The sequence below is a fragment of the Podarcis gaigeae genome, assembly GCF_964106915.1.
Source record: "Podarcis gaigeae genome assembly, chromosome: 11".
Lineage (NCBI taxonomy): Eukaryota > Metazoa > Chordata > Lepidosauria > Squamata > Lacertidae > Podarcis > Podarcis gaigeae.
The window spans coordinates 3,587,592-3,604,865 of NC_139687.1; the positions used below are offsets into that span (position 1 = coordinate 3,587,592).

The 17,274-nt window shown below is 41.5% G+C and overlaps 1 protein-coding gene across 5 annotated transcripts in view; it reads left to right on the forward strand.

Annotated features, from left to right (window-relative positions):
- Window positions 1-17,274, forward strand: part of LOC310826723 (proprotein convertase subtilisin/kexin type 5-like) — a 165,458-nt gene that overhangs the window by 137,593 nt on the left and 10,591 nt on the right. For all 5 annotated transcript variants that reach the window (XM_083701929.1, XM_083701932.1, XM_083701931.1 and 2 more), the window contains 5 exons: window positions 2,541-2,658; window positions 4,692-4,901; window positions 11,780-11,916; window positions 12,971-13,114; window positions 16,693-16,795. In XM_083701929.1, coding sequence (XP_083558055.1) covers window positions 2,541-2,658; window positions 4,692-4,901; window positions 11,780-11,916; window positions 12,971-13,114; window positions 16,693-16,795 — 712 coding nt within the window. The remainder of the gene's footprint in view (window positions 1-2,540; window positions 2,659-4,691; window positions 4,902-11,779; window positions 11,917-12,970; window positions 13,115-16,692; window positions 16,796-17,274) is intronic.

Sequence of the window (17,274 nt, forward strand, 5' to 3'; positions counted from 1 at the left end):
GGACTCTACTGAGAAGCAATGCTAGCACATACACTAATTAATGGTTTGCTGGGGTGAGGACATAGTTTATGGGGGAGGGAGCAAGAAGCTGATCTGCTCTTTTCCCCAAATCAAACATCTCCATATCCCTGTGGCAGGTTTGTGGTCTGCAAAGCACCAGTATTTCAGGCAGGAAGATATGGGTATCCAGTCTCCTTGTGCCATACTTGATATCCGGTGGTATGGAGAACAGATTTGGGACTTCTTTTTCATAGCAGGATCACTGACATATGCAGGAGCACAAAAAAGATGGAGGGACATTCCTTTCTCTGGCAACTAAGTGAGGTATAAGTGTTTAACATTGTTTATGGCAGAGGAACATAGCAAAAGTCAAAGAATGAGAGAAATAATCAAGCAGATGCTGTATAGCTCTTTCCTTTTCTACTTCATGCTAGCAATTTGGCAATACTTCATTGCACAATTGTATAATGGAGGTGAGGTGAAGCTGTGAATTCCCCTTGGGGTGGCATGAGTCCGGATGGGACTGCCGTGATGAGCGCCTTCACTTCAAAATGTAGCACTACATCACTGTCACAGGGGACCGTTCTGTGTAGTCTAGAGAAAAGCTAGGCTTCAGAACTGCACAGTTCCGATATTCTTTAAAGTAAGTGGATATTTCCCTCATTTACAATACCTAAACAGTATAAATAATTTACTTCTTTTGGACAGTCAAGCTAGTTGAGAACTGCATCAGCAGGTGTCTGTCTTCCACATGCTTCTACCCTGCTTTTGTGAGTCACAGGTCACCTTGCTACTTGGCTCACAATGAGATCCCTTGCTACAATACTCACATTGATGTAAAAGTATACCTGACATGTATTTAGAGCAGCAGAGAGGCTGTGGTGGCCTTTGGTAGCACAGAAATGACAGTATTTCATCAGCCTTTTCAGGTAGAGCTTTGCAGTTCATGATAAATAAAAGTATATATCCCACCCATTATCTTTCCAAGAAGTTGTTAATGCAATTCCATTTCTAACATGTTACCTGAAAGGAATCTTATAGCACTGCCAGAGGCTCCTGGAAATGATAATGTCAAGTTCAGCAACAGAAGCAATTCTAATTTAAACATATAAAAATGGATAACGTTTTAATGGTGTGGTCACATGAGTAAGCACATCTTTTTTGTCAAGATGATTAGCTGATGATTTTATCAACTCTGTAATGTTTTCCCAAATTGGTGTTATTCAGTCTGTGAAAATGATGGGCCTGTCTCAGTACCTAGAGCTGCTAGCCAAATCCATGTGATTGGGGCCTTTGAAGTGTGAGCATTGCAGACAGCCAAATATCAGCTGTCTGGAATGGCTGCACATGGACGTCCATAATAATACCACTGAGGCTGTTTTGATTTGGCTGGCAGGGGGTCTAAATCACTTGTGTGTGTGCATTTTTGTTTAAAATGGCAGGGCACATGTTAATGCTACTCTTTGTTCGTCACAAAAGTAAAGTTCTGAAACATTAAGTGTACTGTCTTATCAGCCATGGGAAGTTAATGTGGGTACTACAACCTTGGGCGGTAATCTTTTTCTCAGGAGTAAAAAGATAGACTTATTAAATAAAATACATTCAAAATCAAGTTGCCAATAGGACGGTAGCTTTTTCTACCCATAGCTTGAAGAGCGTGATGGAATCAGGGTGCTAGCTGAACTATGTATGCAATTCTAACGTGGTTTAATTATAATTTCCATCAACAAATGCTTAAAATTAACAGTAAGGATTACTGAATTGCCTTGAAAGTTATGAGTCCTAGAGCACATGATAACTGTGCGTGATACATTATACAGCTAACATAAGCAAAACTCAGCTTCAATAAAGCGAAAAAGAGCTTACAGTATAAATCTATACTATAGTCTATGCTGTATCATATTCATGGCGTTTGTGGATTCTGATTATGGCTTTTACTCCTTATAACATTCCAACATTTCATTCTAAAAGCTTGGGGGAAGCACCAGCTAAGGTGGGGCAGTGTTGCCCAAAGAGACTCAAAGATAATCTGGTGCACACACATGGGCTCCCCCAGGCATTTTTCTATTGCTTTCTGGTATTATAGAATCTCAGCTGTAGGTCTGGTTGATGCATCCAAGCAGAAACATTGCCGTTCTATAATTATCATTCTGCAAGCCACACTTTTGTTTAAACACTATCCCGGCATGCAGCCACATACAGAAATGTTAATGTGAACCAGGTGATATCCAAAGATTGCAGGCAGTCACTTCTGTGATCTTAGTTGCAATTTTTCCAGCTGCCACAAACTCTGTAATTGCATTACAATCACATGGGGAAATTGATTGCACATGTATCTGTGAATCAGACCCATATCTGACTTCGCCAGTTAACAATTGAACAATGAATTTAGATATGATTGGCAACTATATGCAGTATGGTTCTTGGCAATTAGGTGAGGGAGGAGAATTAAGAGGAATGTAGCAGTAATGTGTGTTGTGTTCTATGAAAGAGCATACAATTACTTTGTAATTGTAAACAATTCTGTTTATATTTTGCAGTTAGCCACTTATATGGATTTGGATTGATGGATGCTGAAGCCATGGTGATAGAAGCAGAAAAATGGACAACAGTCCCTCCACAGCATGTGTGTGTTGAAAATACAGATCGGCAAATCAAGTAATGCTTGTTGAAGACATTTGTTGACACATATGCATGCATATATATTTACTGTGGCTGTATATTGCAGCTTGTATTTGTTTGGTTTTCTGTAAGCTAATCCTAAGGCAATGGTTCTCAAACATTTTTTTTTTCCTACTGGGCATTTGAAGATTTCTGAGATTCTTGGCAGATCACTTAATTTTGTGCTTGTGTTTTACAAATCAAAGCACATATATAACTCATTTTTTAATTATAATTTCAATGCCAACATTGCCATTGAAAATAGCGTCATATTATAAAAACCATGGTCCCAAAGCCAGGGCCTTGTTAGCCTGTGAGACTCACAACAAGCCAATATGATCAAGTGCCAAGTCAGCAATTAGCTTTTCCTTTGGGTGCTCAGCTGGGTTTCTCAGCTGCGGTTCCCCAACTGGGGAACATTCTCACCTGGGAGACGCACCTTTTTACATTTTAGGCAGCATGCCGTGCCATTCCTTTTCTTCCATGTGTTTGATTGTTGACCCTAACCTCTTTTTTGTAGTTCTGGATCTATTGGTTTGCTTTGATATACTAGATAACAAATTATATCATTAATATAATATGCTTTGTGTTTAATAATAATATATAGACGTTTGAGAGGAATCCATCTAGTGACAGCACTCAGTACACTTCTACCTCACAAACATTTCTGGGTCCAAGATCTAAGCTCTCACTCCCAGTCCATGTCTGCTCTGGATATATGATCAGGGAGGTCTATGCATGCGCAGTCTGTACCATACACATGCTTTGCTCAGACCTGCAGTTGAATTCATGGAAGTCAGGACTAGAGGAAAACAGGTGCAACATAAATCCCTGCACCCTTCTGTACATGCATTCACTGAGCTCACACAAGTAAAGGGAGGACTGCAGCAGGTATCACATCAGGTGGTTTTTGAATAAAGAAATATATTAATGATATTTGTGCTGCTGTTCTGTGAATCTGCAGTTTATGAAGTTTCCATTCAGACTGATTTTTATTTTAATTAAACCCTTTGTTACTTTGATGAATACTGTACGGGTGCTGTGCCCATACACAGCGAGGTCCCTGTGGGGCTCAGTGGACTGCTTCTTCACAGCATCGTGCTCCCTATGCATTCCATGCAAACACAGAGACAATGCCCCAGGATATTATGAGTAGTGGCAATTTTGTACATTATTCTGCTGCAGTCCTCCCTTTCCATAATTCAAAAGTTATTTGTGGTCTGGATCTCAGGTTTCCTATCTCAACTTTTCTCTCTAAGGTGGTATTTATCAGGCCTAAATCTAATAATTCCAATCAAATTATAATGACAGCCTCATGGAGGCTTATAAAAGCCTGAGCCAAAAGTAAACTAGAACATATTTGGCAGAGAAACCAGTTTAATAATGTATAGAGCTTCTAACACCTTGGGGCTGGTTGCTGTTTCCACCCTTCACCTCTCCAAGCCTGCCTTGATTTTTGGTGGCCCTGGTTATAACTTTTCTTTTTGACAAGCTCACTTCCAAGGATAGTTACTGATTTACATGATATGGAATCTACCGTACATCATAGTGCATGTATCTTTAGTTGTTTCACAATATCAAGCTGTGTGTGAAAGTTATCATTTGGTTAACACGGTTGTATGAACCAGACTTCAGGGACACGTATGGTGGCTTGTGATTTAAATGTATCATCTCTCATTTGTGCCTTCAGAAGAGGCTACTCGTACAGCTCAAATAATTTTTAATAGAAAAATATGAAAGACGATATAAATTGTTTTCTGGAATCTGGAACTTCTGTAAACTGATTTGCTTTCTTGTTAACTGTGGTGATGCTTATCTTTTAGCCTGTAGTACTATTTATGTGAGGGTATAATTGATTTCATCTAATGAATAGAATGTTAAGCTTACCCAGGCATGTAAAAAAAAGTCCTGCTTAAGCCTATTTCAGTATCACCAAAATTCAATACACAGTTCAAGGATAAAAGTGATTTATAACAAATTATTTTTAGTATTCACTGGAGACCATGACTATGTTGGTGTCTTTGAAACAGAACAATACGGCCAGATAATATTCGTAATGGACCAGATAATGGTGTCCGTTCAATATACAAGGCGACAGGCTGCGCAGATAATGCCAATCATCATGTCATCTACCTGGAACATGTCGTTGTGCGCATCACTGTCACACATCCCCGGAGAGGTGACCTGGCAATTTATTTGACTTCTCCTTCTGGAACAAAATCTCAACTCTTGGCTAACAGGTATAATAATCATATTCAAGTTTCAGTCCAATAAGGGTTGACTGTCCAGGGTGCACCCAATTTAAATAAAGGCAACTGGAGAAACCGCGTAGCTATGTCTTGGAGAGAATAAAAAAATGAAGTGGAACTGGAGATCTGCTGCCACTGTTAATATCAACAGTGGCTAGAATAAGGCTGTAATCTTTAGTGTTGGGCACAATAGATTTTGACAAATCCTTGAGGGATGAGATCATTGCAGAATACAGAGGAAGTGAAACAAGATCAATATTGCAAGACGATGGTTGATGGAGGAATAGCTGCTAATGACGTGCTGTTAAAGTTGTCTTTCCAAAATAAGGATAATGCCAGAGTGGATGTTCCAGCCTGTCATGTCTGACCTGAGTGTTTCACACATTATACTATCATAAACCTTAGTTCCATTGTTGATCTTGTCTGTCTTTCTTGAGTTCTGGTGCTGATCAAGAGCGTCTAACTGGATATTTTATGAACTCTGATTCTTATGAGGTTGTTTTCTGGGGTAAGTGGACAAGTGGCCCAAGAATCCTTCAGCATAATCAGTTGGTTGGGTTTGAGTCAATGAAATGATGAAAAAGGCTTGTCTATTAATTTTAATGGTCTGGCTAGGGCTGTTGTCACTTTAGAATTGATACTGCATAATGTGAGGAGTTTTTCAGCTAAGTCTCCAGAGTTGTTAGCTAGTGCTCTCGCATGACCAGGTCATGGGTGAACTTTTGTCCTTCAAACTTCAGTGGCACACCCAAAATTCTGCACCCCTGCCTCTCGCCTTCTATTCTGTTCAATTCACTACATCATAGTTGCAACACCCTTTGGCTTCCCCTAGACTCTGCACCCAGTGAAGCACAACCTGTTGCACTGGCCTAAATCCACCTCTGAGTAGGTGACACTTCCACATGTGCAAGTTGCCAAGTCTCCCACCTTGGTGCAAGTCTCCCAAGTTCTTACAATTCCTCCCTCTCTCTGTTGCATGTCCCATATTGATCTGGAGAGTCTCTCAACTTGAGAGCTAGTGTGGTGTAGTGGTTAAGAGCAGTAGTCTCATAATCTGGTGAACCGGGTTCGCTTCCCCGCTCCTCCACTTGCAGCTGCTGGGTGACCTTGGGCTAGTCACACTTCTCAAAGGATCTCAGCCTCACTCACCTCACAGAGTGTTTGTTATGGGGAGGAAGGGAAAGGAGATTGTGAGCTGCTTTGAGGCTTTTTAGGGTAGTGATAAAGTGGGATATCAAATCCAAACTCTTCTTCAACTGTTAGGATCAGCTCTAAAGAGTGCACAGACATGCATGGGGAGGAGGGGACAGGACAGCCACATTATGCATGCAACATGCTGCATGAAAAGTTTTGGATTGGAGCCTCAGTTAGCATACTTGCTTACAGCACCATCATTTCACTACTAGCAGAATGTCAGATTTTGTGATCTTGCTTTAGTATAGCTGTTACATTTGGCCTAATCCGCTGGCACTGCGAGCCTTAAACTACATTTTGTTTGGCTCTGTCCAAGTCTAGATAATACACAAAACAGAGAAATAAAAAGAAAGGTACATAAAGTTCAGCCTGCATCAAGTACATAAATTCAAATTGAAAACAATACATGGTTAAGTATTGGTGGGAAAGAATTATGCTCATGACTTCTAAGTCAACTTTAGAAGCGTTAAACTTTGCCTGTGGCATACCCTATGTTTGTCAGGGGTAATTGGCAGCTTTTATTTTAAGGTTATCCTAAGTAATATTGGAAAGGTAGGTCATCAGTGTCTCCCCCACCCACCATGCTTTCCTTTGAAGGACTGCAGTACCTCAAGGACCCCACTCCCCAAATAAACTGACCCAGACCCTGTGATCATCACCTGAGGTTCTTCTTTGTGTCTCCACGCCATAAGAAGTCCAGAGAGTGGCCACACAAGAATGGGCCTTTTCTGCAGTGGAATGTTCTCCTCCGAGAGGTTCATCTGGTGCCTTCATTATACATCTTTAGGCACCAACGAAAACATTCCTCTTCAACCAGGCCTTGGGCTGATTAATATTCTACGGCCTTTAAAATGTGTTTGGGAGGATTTGTTTTGTTTTGTTTTTGTTCTAACTATTTATTTGTGCTTTTATCTTGTATTTTTATCTTGTTAACTGCTCTCAGATCTTCAGATGAAGGGCTGTATATAAATTTAAATTATTATTATTATTATTATTATTATTATTATTATTATTATTATTATTTATTGTACACTCTTTTAAAAATGTCTAAAAGGATTCAAAAATAATGTTTACAAGGTTATTTTCTTTCCAAGTAACTGAAGATAAATGTGGTGGTCTGTTGCTGCAGTTGAAAATGTGCATCATCATTGTTCTGTAGAAAAGAGCTTGTTTGAATACAAAAATGCAATAAGGATAGGATAAGCAATGCTTGAAAACATTGTTGCATGTTGTTAGCTTCAAGAATGCCTTGGCAGCTCCTTGGTCAGTGCTGTGTTGCTACTGACTCAGACACTTTTTTCAGACACAGTGAACCTTGGATACACATGATTAATAGCAGCAATTCACATGTTTTTACTGAAGTCGGAAAAATCATTGATTCATCATTAATCTTGTGGGTTTGATTTGGAAGCGATTATTGAGATTGCTTGAACTGCAAAGATGTATTTAACACCTGAACTCTTAAAACATAAACAAATCTTCATTGTGCATTTTATTAGACAGTTAAGCTATTATATCAGACAGTGTTAGGGTTTTGTCTATGAATACTTCAATTTTTAATGGTGGTTACTCATTTTAAAAAACACCTTAAGGTAGTGAGAATGATAGTGTTTGCTTTTAGGTATTGGTTGGATTCTGTTGTCATTTGCTGGAGTCTTTGCATTGTTTGTAAAAGTTATGACAGTTAACACCTACCTTTTCACGTGGTTAGACTGGATATTCAAGAGACAGAACAGAAGAAAATAAGAGGAAAACGCAAGCTTAGAAAGGGACAGGGATCACATACTTTCAGTGCGACTCATAGAGTCATAAATTTGGAAGGCACCTTTAAGACTCATAGAATCATAAATTTGGAAGGCATCTGGTCCAACCCCCTGCTCAGTGGAGGAATTCCAGAGCAAGAACGTCTCCAACGCTTCTCCTTGAGGAGCTGTAGTGGAGGTGGCCCATCCCTGGGCAACTGGTTTCATTGTCCATGTGTTCTTGTTACCAGTATATCTCTCCTGATGTTAAACCAAAATCTGCCCTCCTATAGCTTAACCTCAATAGATCTAGTGCTGCCCTAAACTATGGTTTATTTAGCATAGTATTGTGAGAAAATAACTTTCAGCAGCTAGCAGCCCCAGTCGCAAGAAATGGAACATGCCATCTTCAGAGGCAATATACTTCTGTGAATCCGATCCTGTGGGCAGACAGAAGGGCAGGAGGGCTCCCACACCTTGCTTCTGAGTTTCCTCAGAATATCTTGCCAGCCCCTGCTGGAGTCCAGGGAACTTTAGATTGATCCCGCATGGCAGATACCCTGACCATCCACTGAATTACTGAAAGCTCTTGATCAAACTGTGAAAGCAAACAAGCAAAATGCCCTGTTCTCCCCTTCAGCCTGTTGTTTTTTTAATGAGATGCTTGCTTTCCACTGTTCCATTCTATTTTTTTCAGTGAAAAATATAATTCTAAAAAGTATTCTACCCATTTTTAATGCTGTATAGCCTACGCCTCAACTTCTCTGTCTGAACTGGATGTTGATGAAACCTCCAAAAGGCCCTGAGTGTTTCTGTTGATATAATTGACAGAAACAAGTGCTGTTCCAATGTATTAGCATCATTCCAGGCAGGCAGGCAGTGAATAAAAAAATAAATAGATTCTATGGCTCTGGGGAAATAAGTATTGCTGAAGACTAGGAAACAACAGCACGAGTAAGTAGATGTGGGGAAAACATTTACTTTTGTTTCTTTCAAACTGCAAAACAGTATGAAAAAGACACATTTTTTAAAGAAGAATAGCTATTTTGCAATGTTCCAGGGCCCTATATTTTTATTGTATGTAAGGCAGTTTCTGAGCAAATTAAGATAGTGTGTGCTCAGGACTCACTAGTACTGTACAGTTGTACCTTGGTTGTCGAACAGAATCCATTCTGGAAGTCAGTTCGACTTCCGAAAACATTTGACAACCAAGGCATGGCTTCTGATTGGCTGCTGGAGCTTCCTGCACTCAATCAGTAGCCACGGAAGCCGCGTCAGACGTTTGGCTTCCAAAGAATGTTCGCAAACCGGAACACTCACCTCCCAGTTGGCGGCATTCAGGAGCCAAAACGTTTGAGTCGCAAGGCGTTTGGGATCCAAGGTATGACTGTACTTCACAGCATACCAATCAACCTTGTAAGAAATGTAACAAAAGCTTTGTGTTGAAAGATTTATTTTTATTTTTAAGGAGCAGGGCCAGCAGAAATGTTCTTGGGCTTGGGCCTTTAATAAAGAAGAAGGCATTCAAATTCAATATTGATATTACTGTTGGTTTCCCTAATTTCATTGTTCAAGTTTTATAATACTCAAGGATTATAAAAAAAGAAATCAATTGTCAGCAGTCCAAGGTTTCAGGTTTAAGCAGTCCAAAGGTTTCAGTGTTACAAAATAAAGAGATTTGAGCAGTTTATATAATATTTCCCAAAAAAGTGGTGAAGGAAAGTGTGACAGACACACCCCCACTGAAGATGGGTAACCTGACTGCTATTATAGGTGTGTTATTTGATAAATATTTTCCTGTATTCCCACAACAGAGGTTTTTTTATTAACTGTGGTAGCGTTTACTGTATGTAGAGGGGAAGTTGTGACCAATTAATTCTCAACCAATGAATCTAAATAAGGTTGAGGCACTTTTAGAACAAAACAAGAACTTTATTTCCTTTCAAATAAGTTATTGCCTAGTGGTTACTTTTGAAAGTCAGAATACTTTGTTTAAAACAAGCGCTTGTGTCAGAGCTGCCTCTAGGTCCCAGCTCACAGAGGACCAACGCCCGGTTGATGTAATGTACAAAAGTCTTTATTGAAGTTTAGTTTCCATTTCAAACCCCAGAGTGTGCAGCCCTACGTCTTGACTCTAGATCGGCGAAGTCCCCTCTGAGTCACTATCCCTTCCGCACCAGTTTAAGATCCTAGCCCGGCTCCACCTCCTGCGCTGTTCCTTCCTCCTCTGGGTCCTTCTGCCCCCTGGGGTTTCCTCCTTCCTGGACTCTTCTGACGCTGACCCCCCTGAGTCTTGCCCTTCCTTCCGGCGGGCTTTAGGACCTGGCTCCCTATCCGGGCTACCTGCTGTGCCGCTCGCCTGTACATTTGAACTTGGCGCGCGCGCCCAGCCTGTGACTTTCCTCTTGACCGTTTCCCCGCTCTCCGATAGAGGCGTGGTCAATCCTGACTCATCTCCTCTCTCTGGTGGTGAGAACACTGGTCCCGATGCCTGGGACTCCTCCCCCCCACTGCGCTCTGGTGGGGAAGCTGGTCCTGATTTCCAACTGCTGCTCAGGGAGTCCCCGCTGGCCCCTTCCTTCTGGGGTTTCCCCCTTGGCACCCCCCTTGCCCTGGCCATCGGCGCTCCTTTCTGTGAATCTTCCGATTCGCTGGAGAGACTCGTGGAATCTCTCCGACCACTGTCACTGCCTACACCCCCCTCGGATTCCTCCTCCTCGCTCTCCATTTGCTCCATCTCCTGTGTCTCTGCTCCTGAACCCCTGACAGCTTGTTACAGAGATATTTTAGATAATAGAATGTAGAGTTGAAAGGGACTCTGAGGGTCATCTAGTCCAACCCTATGTAATGCAGGAATCTCAACTAGATCAATGCATGACAGATGGCAATCCACCTCCATTTAACCATTAATCTTGTTTTGCCCTCTCCAGCATCCCCCCCCACGTGCCCCTAATTTTAGGAAAGGCAGGCTGGGGCTCCCATGTGGAGTGTGTCAGCTCAGCCCTGCAGAGCAGTGGCATTGCTTGGGTTCCCATCAACACATGCACTCCCACTTACATGCACGCCAAAAACAGCCGCCAAAAGGGGCAGGGTGGAATGGGGCAGGGGTGGAACAGAGAAGTCCCCACTTATGCATGTCCTGTAAAAGAACCCCAGTATACGTGGCTTCCATGGGGGAGCCCCAAAAAGAATGTGGTTTGTCAAGGGAGCCGTGGACTCAACAAGGTTGAAAACCACTGTTCCGTGCTATTTAAGATTTATATGAAACTCTTGGGAGCTGGCATGTGAAAATTGGGAGCATGGTGTCATCAGTGTACTGATGACATGCAACTCTATCTCTACATTCCATCAGAATCAGGAGAGGCTGAGAAGGTGTTGGACTCGGTGGGAGGCCAAAAAATGAAGCTGAATCCTGTTGAGATGGAGGTGCTATTGGTGGGTAGTTCCCATGTCTGGAAATTAGGTGTACAACCTATTCTGGGAAGGGTTGCATCTGAATTTCAAGCTGCCACTTGAGTGCTTATGTCCTGCTTAAGCTGGACCACCAGCTATAGCTGTTCCTGGTCCAGGATAGGCTGGTCTCAGTTGTCCACGCTCTGGCAGCCTCCCACTTTCATGTCATGTCATTCCTCCCAGGCTCTTTTTGTAGCATCCTATAGAATCATAGTGTTGGAAGGGAGACCAAGGGTTTTCTAGTCCAACCCCCTGCAATGAAGGAATAACCCTGCGTGCATTTCTCCTGGAAGTTGGAGACAGGAACTCCAATGTACATTTTAACTGGATCCATTACTGTAATTGGATTTATGGGCATGCCTGGTTTCTTTAATAACATTACTTTATATAATATAAAACATTTGTGCAAAAGTATGTTCTTATTTGTTCTTGTATTTGTATTTTTATGTTAGTTTATATTATTATTGGTTTCTTTAAAAGGTTATTTGACCATTCCATGGAAGGGTTTAAAAGCTGGGAGTTTATGACAACTCATTGCTGGGGTGAAAAAGCAGCTGGTGACTGGATTTTGGAAATTTATGATACCCCGTCACAGCTAAGAAACGTCAAGACTCCAGGTACAAATCTTATAATTTTGTTAGTGATGTGCATTTAGGTTCCAGTGATAGAAAAGTCTCATAGTAGTAGTAGTATATTTATCAGTCACTTAAAAAAACCGAACTCAAAGCTACTTACAAACACTAGAAAGAGATATAAAACTTTTTAAAATAATTGCACTTCCATGTTCCTGTTTCATTTGGGGTGACTTCAAAATCTTTTTTTTTTGGTACATTTCATTTTAATGCATGTTTATAAGTTTTGGTAGCTGAGACACTGAGAGGATAGTAGGAGTAGTAGAATGAAAATAGTTGAATACAATAGATGTGTATTCTATGTTCTGTGGATCACGGAAAATCATGTATAGTCAAAACACACTGGGTTTAATGGTGGGTGAGATTACCAAAGTCTTTTTTCCCAGATGCCTGCCCCCTTTCCACCCTCTTTTTATTTTGTGTGTGTGTAAATACAGATGTATATATAGATTCGCCTAACATGTAAAGCTTGAATGTGTAGAGGTTAAATGTGTGTAAATTGTGGGCTTACTGTAATGACATTTTTTCCCTGCCATTTCCTTCCTGGGTTGTATGCCACTCAGCCCTGCTGGAGGTTCAGCTATCCTCCCAATCCCCTGGAATGCCTTGGACTCTCTAAATCTTCTCTGGAGGGTTCTCCAACCCTCTGGAGAAGATTTAAGAGTGTGGGGTACTGCAGGAAGGGGGGATAGTAGGAAATTGCTTGCATATGTGGCACTGGAAAACAACTGGGACATACACGTAAGAAGACTAAATCAGAATGTCCATTGCTTAATGGACATTTTGAGGCCTATGTTATTGTGGTGCCAAGTAATTTCTTTCCTGCACTAATACTGATGCTGCCATTGTTGACAGGTTTTTTCAGGTGGGGAAAGGAGCAATTTTATTTTTTGTATTGGTGTTATTAGTATTAATTATAACTATTAAAATGTTTGTTACATTTTTTTTCTGTTTATAGCTCAGACTATGATACAAATATAGAAAATAAAATTAGAAAAAGTATTTTCCATATCTCATGTTTTTCATATGCCTCATCCAGGTAAATTGAAAGAATGGTCCTTAGTACTTTATGGTACTTCTGTTCAGCCTTATTCCCCAAGAAATGATTTCCCAAAAGCCGAACGAGTACGCTCAAGTCCAATAGAAGACCCTACAGAAGATTATGGGGCAGATGACTATGCAGGTAATATGAAGCAGAATGTTTCAGGTGTGTCTGCCTCAAATATGCCCACCAATATACTAGTGTAAAAGATTAGCAGTCCCTTTTTCACTAGCTTTTACATAATGCTATTAATGTCATGTCCTGGTTCAAGAAACCTTGGATAGTGACTCTGGCTAAAGATCAGTCAGGGCCTGGTTCAGAAATCCAAAATTCCCCACAATACGTATTTCCAGTTTTGATTTATTTTATTATTATTATTTACTTCCAAAGCAAATTGTTGTTGTTGTTGTTGTTTAGTCGTTTAGTCGTGTCCAACTCTTCGTGACCCCATGGACCAGAGAACGCCAGGCACCTCTGTCCTCCACTGCCTCCCACAGTTTGGTCAAACTCATGCTGGTAACCTCGAAAACACTATCCAACCATCTCGTCCTCTGCCGTCCCCTTCTCCTTGTGCCCTCCATCTTTCCCAGCATCAGGGTCTTCTCCAGGGAGTCTTCTCTTCTCATGAGGTGGCCAAAGTACTGGAGCCTCAGCTTCACAATCTGTCCTTCCAGTGAGCACTCAGGGTTGATTTCCTTCAGTATGGAGAGGTTTGATCTTCTTGCAGTCCATGGGACTCTCAAGAGTCTCCTCCAGCACCATAATTCAAAAGCATCAATTCTTCGGCGATCAGCCTTCTTTATGGTCCAGCTCTCACTTCCATACATCACTACTGGGAAAACCATAGCTTTAACTATACGAACCTTTGTTGGCAAGGTGATGTCTCTACTTCTCAAGATGCTGTCTAGGCCTGTCATTGCCCTTCTCCCAAGAAGCAGGCGTCTTTTAATTTCGTGGCTGCTGTCACCATCTGCAGTGATCATTGAGCCCAAGAAAGTAAAATCTCTCACTACCTCCATTTCTTCCCCTTCTATTTGCCAGGAGGTGATGGGACCAGTGGCCATGATCTTCGTTTTTTTGATGTTGAGCTTCAGACCATATTTTGCGCTCTCCTCTTTCACCCTCATTAAAAGGTTCTTTAATTCCTCCTCACTTTCTGCCATCAAGGTTGTGTCATCTGCATATCTGAGGTTGTTGATATTTCTTCCGGCAATCTTAATTCCGGCTAGGGATTCATCCAGCCCAGCCTTTCGCATGATGAATTCTGCATATAAGTTAAATCAGCAGGGAGACAAAATACAGCCTTGTCGTACTCCTTTCCCAATTTTGAACCAATCCGTTGTTCCATATCCAGTTCTAACTGTAGCTTCTTGTCCCACATAGAGATTTCTCAGGAGACAGATGAGGTGATCTGGCACTCCCATTTCTTTAAGAACTTGCCATAGTTTGCCGTGGTCGACACAGTCAAAGGCTTTTGCATAGTCAATGAAGCAGAAGTAGATGTCTTTCTGGAACTCTCTAGCTTTCTCCATAATCCAGCGCATGTTTGCAATTTGGTCTCTGGTTCCTCTGCCTCTTCTAAATCCAGCTTGCACTTCTGGGAGTTCTCGGTCCACATACTGCTTGAGCCTTCCTTGTAGAATTTTAAGCATAACCTTACTGGCGTGTGAAATGAGTGCAATTGTGCGGTAGTTGGAGCATTCTTTGGCACTGCCCTTCTTTGGGATTGGGATGTAGACTGATCTTCTCCAATCTTCTGGCCACTGCTGAGTTTTCCAAACTTGCTGGCATATTGAGTGTAGCACCTTAACAGCATCATCTTTTAAAATTTTAAATAGTTCAGCTGGAATACCATCACTTCCACTGGCCTTGTTATTTGCAGTGCTTTCTAAGGCCCATTTGACTTCACTCTCCAGGATGTCTGGCTCAAGGTCAGCAACCACACTACCTGGGGTATACGAGACATCCATTTCTTTCTGGTATAATTCCTCTGTGTATTTTTGCCACCTCTTCTTGATGTCTTCTGCTTCTGTTAGGTCCTTTCCACTTTTGTCCTTTATTATGGAAATCTTTGTACGAAATGTTCCTTTCATATCTCCAATTTTCTTGAACAGATCTCTGGTTCTTCCCATTCTATTGCTTTCCTCTATTTCTTTGCATTGCTCGTTTAAGATGGTATTCTTGTCTCTCCTTGCTATTCTTTGGAAATCTGCATTCAATTTCCTGTATCTTTCACCATCTCCCTCATATTTTGCTTGCCTTCTCTCCCCCGCTATTTGTAAGGCCTCATTGGACAGCCACTTTGCTTTCTTGCATTTCCTTTTCATTGGGATGGTTTTCGTTGCTGCCTCCTGTATAATGTTACGAGCCTCCATCCATAGTTCTTCAGGCATTCTGTCCACCAAATCTAAATCCTTAAACCTGTTCCTCACTTCCACTGTGTATTCATAAGGGATTTGACTTAGATTGTATCTTACCGGCCCAGTGGTTTTTCCTACTTTCTTCATTTTAAGCTTGAATTTTGCTATAAGAAGCTGGTGATCTGAGCCACAGTCAGCTCCAGGTCTTGTTTTTGCTGACTGTATAGAGCTTCTCCATCTTTGGCTGCAGAGAATATAATCAATCTGATTTCGATGCTGCCCATCTGGTGATGTCCATGTGTAGAGTCGTCTCTTGTGTTGTTGGAAAAGCGTGTTTGTGATGACCAGCTTGTTCTCTTGACAGAACTCTATTAGCCTTTGCCCTGCTTCGTTTTGATCTCCAAGGCCAAACTTGCCAGTTGTTCCTTTTATCTCTTGACTCCCTACTTTAGCATTCCAATCCCCTATAATGAGAAGAACATCCTTCTTTGTTGTCACTTCTATAAGGTCTTGTAAGTCTTCATAGAATTGGTCAATTTCAGTTTCTTCAGCACAAGTAGTTGGTGCATAAACTTGGATTACTGTAATGTTAAAAGGTCTGCCTTGGATTCGTATCGAGATCATTCTATCATTTTGAGATTGCATCCCAGTACAGCTTTCACCACTCTTTTGTTGACTATGAGGGCCACTCCATTTCTTTTACGGGTTTCTTGCCCACAGTAGTAGATATGATGGTCATCCGAACTGAATTCACCCATTCCCGTCCATTTTAGTTCACTGATGCCCAGGTTCATTAGTTCATTGATGTCAATATTTATTCTTGCCATCTCACTTTTGACCACATCCAATTTACCCAGGTTCATGGTTCTTACATTCCAGGTTCCTATGCAATATTTTTCTTTACAGCATTGGACTTTCCTTTCGCTTCCAGGCATATCCGCAACTGAGCGTCCTTTCGGCTTTGGCCAAGCTGCTTCATCAGCTCTGGATCTACTTGTACTTGCCCTCCGCTCTTCCCCAGTAGCATGTTGGACGCCTTCCGACCTGAGGGGCTCATCTTCCAGCGTCATATCTTTTATATGCCTGTTGTCTTTGTCCATGGAGTTTTCTTGGCAGGGATACTGGAGTGGCTTGCCGGTTCCTCCTCCAGGTGGATCACGTTTGGTCAAAACTCTCCACTATGACCTGTTCATCTTGGGTGCCCTGCTCGGCATAGTTCATAGCTTCTCTGAGTTCTTCAAGCCCCTTCGCCACGGCAAGGCAGTGATCCATGAAGGGGCCAAAGCAAATACATAAGACCAAATATTTTCTAACAATTCCTTTGAAGTAAATACAAATGGTGATTTGCTTTCTCCAAAGGTCCATGCAATGCAGAGTGCAGCAAAGTAGGATGTGGTGGCCCAGGACCAGACCACTGCAATGACTGTCTACACTACTACTACAAATCTAAGAACAACACGCGGTAAGACAGTATATTGCGTTACTCATGGCACACGAGCCCCACAAAATTATTAGATTATACTGAATATATTTAACTTACTTGACAAACCAGTTTGAATCTTAGCAAAATTCTTATTCGAGATACTTTTACATTTTCAGCATCAGTAGACTTCAGAGACTAACTATATGTTACATGAATGTGTGCACATTAAAGCACATTTTAAAAGTGATTCAGGGTATTTAAAAAAAACAAAACCTGCAGCTTTAGGATGTGAAATTTGGAGTAAAGAAGTAGGGGGAGGTAATATATTATTTCCTCACTTGCTATTACTTTTCTTCAAACAGATGCAACACATCACATGGCTGGGATGGGACTTAGGACCCTCATTTTATGGTAGTCCCGATCTTTCCTGGAGCAAAGTTTCCAAAACATGTAGCTGGTAGACTTCCTTGGCCAATGCCTTGGCCATTGACTTACAGTGTCTCCTGGGGCTCTAGTCT